This window comes from Gnatocerus cornutus, chromosome 3 (genome assembly GCF_029298725.1).
Source record: "Gnatocerus cornutus isolate USDA-ARS CGAHR chromosome 3, icGnaCorn1.1, whole genome shotgun sequence".
Classification (NCBI taxonomy): domain Eukaryota; kingdom Metazoa; phylum Arthropoda; class Insecta; order Coleoptera; family Tenebrionidae; genus Gnatocerus; species Gnatocerus cornutus.
This window is the reverse complement of record NC_142235.1, coordinates 12,934,679-12,943,643: the sequence shown is the minus strand read 5'-3', so window position 1 is coordinate 12,943,643 and position 8,965 is coordinate 12,934,679. Positions and strand designations below refer to the sequence as shown.

The 8,965-nt window shown below is 32.5% G+C and overlaps 1 protein-coding gene across 2 annotated transcripts; it reads right to left on the bottom strand.

Moving 5' to 3' along the window:
• Positions 1-1,842: 1,842 nt before the first annotated feature.
• LOC148177098 (farnesol dehydrogenase-like) lies at positions 1,843-3,221 on the bottom strand. 2 transcript variants are annotated; one of them, XM_088032079.1, is made up of 5 exons: positions 3,110-3,221; positions 2,745-3,066; positions 2,552-2,681; positions 1,934-2,089; positions 1,843-1,884 (listed from the first exon to the last, which is right to left on the bottom strand). In XM_088032079.1, exons 1-5 carry the CDS (start codon positions 3,219-3,221, stop codon positions 1,843-1,845), a joined length of 762 nt encoding a protein of 253 aa, XP_087888205.1. The 2 variants fall into 2 exon arrangements, with proteins under 2 accessions (XP_087888205.1, XP_087888204.1); XM_088032078.1 differs by having other exon boundaries at positions 2,745-3,070; positions 3,114-3,221.
• Positions 3,222-8,965: the final 5,744 nt, after the last annotated feature.

Here is an 8,965-nt window from a genome sequence, read left to right as displayed (position 1 = left end):
AAGAGTAAATAATGTGCTATACCTAAATTGTACATACCAGTCGCACTACCAGAATTTAAAATCAGTGGCAAAATAAGCGCAATTTTGTAACTAAAACGCTGTTTAAAATGATATCATTTTGTAACTGAATTTGGAAAAATAAATTAAAATTAATTAAATAATTTAGGTTTTGACTGTTACAAGTCTTGGACCACGTTTTTTTTTAATTCAGCTGTTTAAAATACGATTTCAAAGTAGGTTTAATAATATTTTCATTGTAGGCTTAACACTGATAATAATAAAACAAAAAGAAAAAATGACATTGATGCATGCTTACTGTTGTAGACTACTTATACAGTGGTTTGATTATTTTCTTTTATTTTTAAATGCATCTACAATTTTTGAAACACTTTTACATTGTAAACACAGATTACCGCTTGTATGTTAATGTTAATTATTCAGGTAGTTACGATGACGTCCTATTAATAGTTTAAAAGTACCACTTTATTTTATCCGTCACAGTAGATTGTGGGTTTATTTGTCTCCATTTTTTGTTTTTTTATCGAGGTTATTTAGGTTTGATGAGGAATGTGAAAACTACATTACATTTCTTACGGGTTACAATTTAAAGTTTGCTTTTTCTAGCAGTGGGAATTAGGTAAAAGTGACCCCTCTACGCTTCAGCAGTTTTCAACCAAAATCTTTTTACAATTTTTTTTCAGCATGGTTTGAAAAAGTGACAACACGTAAAATATAATTTAATGTCGAATTGTTATAAAAATATAGATGTAGTATTTAAAACAAAAAAATGTTTTATCTTAAAGTAACCGAAAATTAAGATACAGAACCCAAAAAAAAACAATAATATACAGGGTGAACCCGAATATCAATATTAGACATCACAGTTTAGGATAATGGCTAAATTTTGCGTTCCGAAACGTCACCGTTTCTGAGAAAAAAATGATAAAAATTTTCTGCACAATCCGTGTACGCCACTGAAGTGCCAGTCAATGTCAAGGTCAGTCCAGGCCATCGAAAGCTTGGGAATAAATACGCTAATAAACGCAAATAAAATGACATTATTGGAGCTGCAAAGCGAATTTGGAAAAGACATCTTATAAATCAATCGAGTTAAAGATTCGCTCTTTTGAAAACCCAATTTACTTCAAAGAAATTAATTTTTCTCAAAAGACACTTTTAAAAATGGTGTAATTAAGTGAAAGTTAAACTAATATAATAAGGGCGGGCATAAACGTTTTTTGTTCGAATAATGGGTAATTCAAGAGAGTTTTGCCCCAGTCAAATTTTTTTTTTGTAGAATAATTATTTACAGCGGTGTCTGATATTGTGGGTAAAATTTTTGCATTTATTCGGATTTACCCCGTATCACAGAATAGGTAATCCCCGTATACTAGGATGTTTCTTTTAAAACAAGCAAGTCAACTACAAATTCCGGTAGTGTCACAAAAATGTGATATTTTCATTCGATTTGTCTTATTCGCTTTCTGTACTGTATAATTTGAAATTCCCATCATCGGTAGTTTTGAAAAAAATGTCAAATAAGCTCATTGTGGAGCACTTTGTATCTAATTGTAAGTATCAAGCGATTAAATAAAAACTTATTGTCAGTTACATTTGGAATTCTATAACGTGTCTTTAATTGTCACTTTGACAGCTGTCAATTTTGATATTACTAGATGGAAACGGTCTGCAAAAATTCCAAAATTTTCTTGACAGAATCAAACGACTGTTTCATTGATCAAAAAATTTGAAATATTTAAAGCCAACTGAAGATAAGTTTTTTTTTTGATAGCAAGATATTTTGTCAAAACCAAAAATATTTCCCATAATTTACAGCACTTGTTAAAATACTTCACCAACTGGTTTTATGGTGAGCTCGAACACCTAAAAATTATACCTAAAAACAGATTATGATTGTTTTCATACTTGTTACTTGAACATGCTCCAGAGTTGACAAAGCATAGACCACCCCATCTGCAACATGTTCAGCTTTCAAAATGACTTTCTGGTCCAAAAAGGCTTTTCCTTCAGAAGTTATGTTTTTATTTAAAGTTGTCATTTCACTTTCGACAAAGCCAGGACTTACACTCTAACAATATAAATAATACAGGTTCAACCGCTAAATTGCAAGAAAACAAACAGCAGAAATCTGGACGAATTCAACAGATTTCTTTGTGAAATCCGCTTATTATCGAAATAATGCATCGAGCAAAACGACGATTTCTCGCTGATTTTTGCAGTTTTTTGGCTTGAATTCGCAAAGAAGAGCTGGAAATCTACAATACCATCAATTTTTATCAAGATTCAACAGCTGAATTAAAAAAACAAAACAGCAGAAATCTGCACGAATTCATCTTATTTCATAGAGAAATTCGAACAACGATTTCTCGCTGATTTTCGCAGTTTTCTGACTTGAATTCGCAAAGAAGAGCTCGAAATCTACAAAACCATCGAATTTTATCAAGATTCAACGGCTAAATTGCAAGAAAACAAAACAGCAGAAATCTGCACGAATTCATCTTATTTCATAAAGAATTTTTTTTTCTCTTACAGTGATTTTGATTTTTAGACCAAGATGGTTGAATTCCTGTCTTAGCGTCTCCGTTAAAGCAGTGACCGCGTATTTGGACGCAGGGTACAAATTCAGATCTGGTATATTTGGTATTATATGACCAAAGACACTTAACAGTGTCTTTGGTCATATAATACCAAATATACCAGATCTGAATTTTTTCCATATTAACATATGGACGATATGACCATTGATTTTATTCTCCTTCATGATCTTCACCGCTTCTCTGGTAACCACGCACAGCGCTAAGACATTCAAATCGAGGACTTCTTTCCAATATTCAGTTTTTCCTTCTGTTAACGACGCCTCTATGACCCGTCCAGCGTTGTTGACCAAAATGTGAACCGGTCCTATGGTCTTCTTCGCCCATTCGAAGAGTTTCACCACTTCTTCTTCTTGAGTTATATCGGCTTCGTAAGCGAGGAGTTTACCTTTCTTACTAGAGAGCTTCTTGGCTCTTTCTTCGATTTGTTTAGAGCGGCGTGCCACTCCAACTACCTGGAAATAAATTGGAGGAGTAGTAAAGAAGTTAGAGACTTACAATAAGGCCGTGGTCAACGAGGGCGGCGGCGATGGCAGCGCCAATCTCGGAACTTGCACCAGTGACTATGGTCACTTTGCCAAACCATCTTTCCATTGATATAACCATCGGAAAGCTGAGTGGAGAGCGAAATTTTCCAGGTAGAGTTTGGATGATAAACCGGTGAAGGCTCTACGCTACGCATATACTCGGTATATGGCTTAAGATTTTTCGTTTTTGAAGAGCATTTTGGACTTTGAAAAATCGCTCGATCTCTGTATGTATGCGTCTCAGGTAGAGCTATGGAGGTGACATCTTCGAATTTTGAAAAAGTGAAAAAAATGACTTTAATTAATTAAAAACTGAAAATCCCATTTTTCGTTTTTAAGGAATATGAAGCAACGTACGAAGTTAAAAAAAATACCAACATGTGGAGAATTAGAACCTCCATGGAGGTGAAATTTTTGTTTTTGTCATTATGCTATAATTTTGAAGTTATTAATAAAAAACCAAATAAAAATAGGCAATCATCAGTACAACTAACGCAAATCATCTTCTTCAAATCTCATAATTTACGACCGCTCACTAGGGGGTCACTGACGTTCCGCCAATTGTAATAAACTGCTATCGGGTAAAAGCAGGTAAAGACCCAACTGGTCGCTCTCGGCAACAAACATTGAAGGTACTTGTATACATAGCTAGTGTATTGAGAAATAATATTTTTTTATCTCTGATACAGAGTCCGGCAACATTTGTGATCATCCCATAAATTGTCTTAGAGGTAAAATTTTAAAAATTTACATACGCTAATAGATAGTCAAAGAAGCTCTAGGAGATGACGCAAAAACTTGTTCTTTATTACCGATAGTTTTGGCGTCGCGACGCCTTAAAAGTGTAATTTGTATCTATTTGTGAGGGTTTTTGGAACCAATTAATTTATATACTTTTTAATATAAATGTGTTAAAAATATTTCAAATGTCTTTTTTGATTGTACGCATATTGTGTTTAAAATTGTGGAAAAAATGCTGTTTTATCACTTATCAGTAAGTACAGTAAGAAGTTATTTTTCAAAACTCAATAACGTGAAATTGTTTTTTTTGAGTAAACCTAATAATGTGTAAATTATTGTATTGTGTAAAATTATAGTTTATTCATTGAAAAAGCTCTTGCGAAAACACTGTGTCCGAATAATTGCGGTAAAGTTGAGCTAAGTTGAACAAAGTTTTGGTTTATTTTTAATTCTCTGTACAAAATAATAATACATAGTTATTAAGGCAGTAAACCTTCATATTAATCCTGACATTGTAAATGATTCTTTAGTGATGGTAGGGAACAAAGATATCTTCAACTGCCTCAACGCAATTTTGCGCCACTGATTTAAAATCGGGCCCTAAGTTCTTATTTTTCAATGTAAATAATTAACTATTTCTATTTAGCGTCCAAACGGTGCAACAATCAACGTTAATCAAAATTGAAGTGACTTGTAAAAATTTGATGTAGTTTGCCACTGTCCGTCATAGTCAACTAACTTGTTAAAACAGCAATTTATGCTCAAATTGCACAAGTTATTACATTAAATTTAAGATGAAGCTGGTCACAGTTATGTTAAAAAACAATTCGCGAGTATTTAAGCAAAAACTCAAATATCGCTAAAAATTACTCTTTTAATGCATCGCAAATTTTTGCTTTAGATTGTTAGCTTGATAAAGCGAATGCAAAATTGCAAATATTTATTTTTGAAATTAAAAACGATTTTGAGGGTGATCATAACTGTTGCCGGACTTGGTATAAATCACTGTTTTTCACACAAAATTCAGTTATTTACGCATTAAGTTTACATTTCGTATTTTCCAGTTTTAAACTAAAAGACCTTTTTCTACAACCGTCAAAAAAAGGTGACATTTGCACACCATTTACAGTGCGTGAAGTAACTGTTTTGCGCACTAGACTAAAAAAATAAACGAAAAAACACTGTGACAAAATAATGTCAAAGTTTATTTTCTTTTAAATTACAAAGGCCATAATTTAATTTATAACAATAATAAGCTCTGTACTTTCTGTAGATTTCAATGTACTCCGAATTTGAAACACTAAAAGTTCTTTCGCAGTGATTTTTACTATCCGGAACATTAACAATCAAAACGGTCCCAACATCTTGAATGCCATCAACAGTCATTTTCATCAGTTCTTCTCGACGACAAGCGCTACTCCCAAAATTAAAGCTGACATTCAGAGTGGCTTTCAGCATAGAAAAAGTACTCTATAAAGTTGGTGGTTTTACCTTCCTGGACTTCTCTTCTAAATATGATAGTAATACGTTTTCTGTAACTTGCAATACGTTTTTCTTCGTGCACCATTCTCGAAATTGCATGTAGGCTTTCTCCTACACCGGTTTTGATTCACCAGGGAGAAGATTGGATATCGCAGCAGCAGCAACTGCTTCCACATCGTCGTCTTCGCTAGTAAAATCCATTGTTTGCACTCCAAAATTGGAAAAACGCCAAAAAACGGTTTTTTGTTTATGAAAACAACAAGTGCATTTCCTTAGATACGCGCGACGCTGGTAACTCTAATTTCTGCAATTTTTTTTACAGGAGGAGTTTTATTCGATTACTAGCGGTTGTAGAAAAAATATTGTTTGTATTTCGTGGCTCATTCGTGTTTTTATGGCGCTTTCGAATGCCTTTACGGTCTCGACCTATCGGTCTCGACCAAAATTAGCATTCTTAAGCGCCATTAAAAAAACACTCATTTTGCGCACTTAATACAAAAATAACTATTTTTCCACAATTATAAAATGTGTATTATTGGGAACATTTTCTATTTCAAAAACTTTATCTGATAACTCTGACTTAAAACCGCTATTTACATTTTCACTTTCGGAACTACATATTCCTAATATTTTTCATCACCGTTTTTTAATAAAATTGTTGGCTCAAATTTTGGTGTTGACAAAAATGATCAAAAACACAATTTATTCCCAAACACCAAATTTCGTCAAAAACTGCTAACGCGCAAGTGTGATAAAATCAACTGACCAACTTTAATCGACAAAACTCTAGAAATTTAAAAAAGTACAAATCGAGCACAGTCAAAAACACAAGTATCCAAAGATTGAAAGAATTTAAATATGTTTTCAAGATATTTATTTACAGGTTTTCCGAAATACATTTTTAATTGCTTTTGGATGATTTGAAGTTTTGGGTTTTACAATCTTTTTTTGAAATTAAAATTATGGTGTTAGCTTCAATATTTTTGAAAGCAAATTGTCTTATTGGTAACGTGTCAAATCCACCGGTAGCAGGTAATGATTAGCTTATTAGAGACGAGGATTTTTATGTAAAATTCGTACAGTTAAAGACACAAGTGGATACAGGTATTTTAAAATAGCTATTTGTGTACCAAGGCCAAAAAGTGGTTCTTTTTTGGCCGAGTCTTTTTTTAATGGCCGAGGCGCTAGCCGAGGCCAGAAAGAAGGCGAGGGCAAAATGTCACTTTTTGGCCGTGTTACACACAAGATTTTTTAGGCGACATCTTTAAATTTACAAGTTAATTAATTTTGATTTATGATTTATTGATTTAATCAATTATAACAACTGAATAATTATAAATATTTATGAATCCTTCAGAAAAGTTCATATTTTCCTTATTTACATTTGCAGTTTCAGAACGTGTAGCTTCACAATTTGTATGAATTAGGTTTAATGTGTTTTTTAATGTTGTTGCAGGAGCACTGCTAGACATGTTGATTTTCAATAATTCAACACGTCTTTGTTGCACTTTACAGCAGTTTGTCGATTTGATTTTACCCAAATAATTATAAAATTGTGGGTAATATCGGTATCTTGACGTAATATGCAAAACTATGGATAGATGGCGCCACCATAGATCGGCCGAAAATGTTTGCGGCCAGAAAAGACTCACTTTTAGGCCGCTTTTAAGGTCTAAAAATTTCATTTTCAGTTTAAGTCGCCTAAAAAATAGTTTTTTGCATAATAACATTAAACACCAATTTTGCTTTTTCTGAGTGGTTCTGGCTTAAAAAGTTAACCACTATAGAAAAATGAATTAGAGAAGTATTTTTATTGATTAGCGGGATGTATTATTATGAAGAGTTTTTAAGTCACAGAAAACAACAGAGTAAAAAAGGCCCAAAAACTCATGTGTCAGGTAAAAGGTTTTGTTAAAAAAAATTAAATGCGTTTTTCTGAAATAAAAATAATAAAATAATAAGTAATTTTAAAATTTCCCCGGCGACCATTGAGGAAAAATTTCGGACCACATTTACGAAAATTACATTTTTCAATTAGAAAAACATTCTGCCATTACGTACTATCGAAACTGGAAATTGGCGGATTTTATACATACATTTTCCATTAATTGAAAAAAAAAATTACGCCCGTGAAATTTTTGCCTACCAGAACCAGAAATTTCACGGGCTCAAAACGCAGAGAAACTCAATTCCTGATATTTTAACTCATCTTTGGTCCAATACGAATTTATTGTTCCAACCGCTGGGTTTCTTAGGAAATGTGCAGGTCAAGCGACCGTTTCAATAAAGTTTATGATCCCCTCATTACCAAATCCTCGGTAATCCCTTTTGGCAGCTGTCAATCAAAGGTGTTGTTAAAGTTGTTAAAGCATACTTTTCAAACACGAAATTTTCGGGCAGGCTCGTAGACCCTTAAGACGGTACAGAATTGTTAATAACCGTCCAATTGATAAAAGGAATTTATCAGTTTTTGATAACAAAATAAAAAACACTTTCTGACCATGAGTTAGTTTATGTTGCACTTAAGGTATAGATAAAGTAAGTTGACAATATACATATGTTGTATTTATAGAGTTTTAACAATAAAGTTGGATAATGAATATGGAAAATAAAGAAAAAAATTAAGAAAAAACATTTAAACAAAATGTAAAAAAAAAATTTATTAATAATATAACTCAATTAATGAAAATTTTTGAATTTTTTTGTTTTTTGAGCACTGCCACTGTATTTGACCATTATTTGACCTGCTGATCTGAGATTTGGCTAGTTGATAAACCTTGAGCTGCTCTTTCGAATGATGTGATGTACTATCGCGGAAACAAAATTTCGAACATCAAATTGATTGATGTTTAAAAATTACAAACTGTCCTTTGTCTTTATAACCTTAAAATTTATAAAAGACTCAGCAAGTGTCAGAAATTTGCTTTGTATGTCAGTCACAATGACAATAAAGCTTGATTTACATTGCCATGTCAAAAAGTGATGTTCGAAATTTTGATTCCGCGATAGTATTGTGTGATTCATTAAATTTCCATTTGCAGTTGGCTTTGAGAAAAAAATTCATGTCGTAACTAACACCATTACAGTAGTTTCGACTTAATATTTGTGAGATTTGCTAGTTATCGAACAAGAAGGCAACGCACGTCCGAAATACACGGCCTACCTAGAATGGAAATTTAATGAATCACACGATATAACTCAAAGGTATTTTACGTCGTTTTTGCTCCAAAAAAAGTTTCTTGAAAATCACCTCAAAAAGACTTCTTGAAAACAGTTTTTGATCAATGTCTTGTTTATTTGTGAAACAAACTTAAGTTGTTGATGGTTATTTAAGGCAGAATCGCACAAATAAGTGGACTTATGATCGATTTAAATTTTGGGTAGTCGCTAAAAGACCAAATTTTTTAAATTTCGTTGCTTCATATCTTGGAAACTACGACAGAGAGATCATTTTTTCGCATTTTGTTTACTAAGAGTTCGTCCTTAGATTTTTGAAAATTAATTTTTGTTTTCAAATAAAAATTTGACTAAAACTGTATGCATAAACCTTTTTTGGTAGATTTTTCGCTTATTCTGGGAGCAAACATGCGTTATTTAGAC

Bases quoted from the DNA above. Each gene is read 5' to 3' on its own strand.
- LOC148177098 (XM_088032079.1), bottom strand. From the start codon at position 3,221: ATGGTTATATCAATGGAAAGATGGTTTGGCAAAGTGACCATAGTCACT. The intron at 3,067-3,109 runs GTCTCTAACTTC...ATTTCCAGGTAG, and splicing joins TGACCACGGCCTTATTGTAA to TTGGAGTGGCACGCCGCTCT. The intron at 2,090-2,551 runs GTAAGAGAAAAA...TTATATTGTTAG, and splicing joins GTCTAAAAATCAAAATCACT to AGTGTAAGTCCTGGCTTTGT.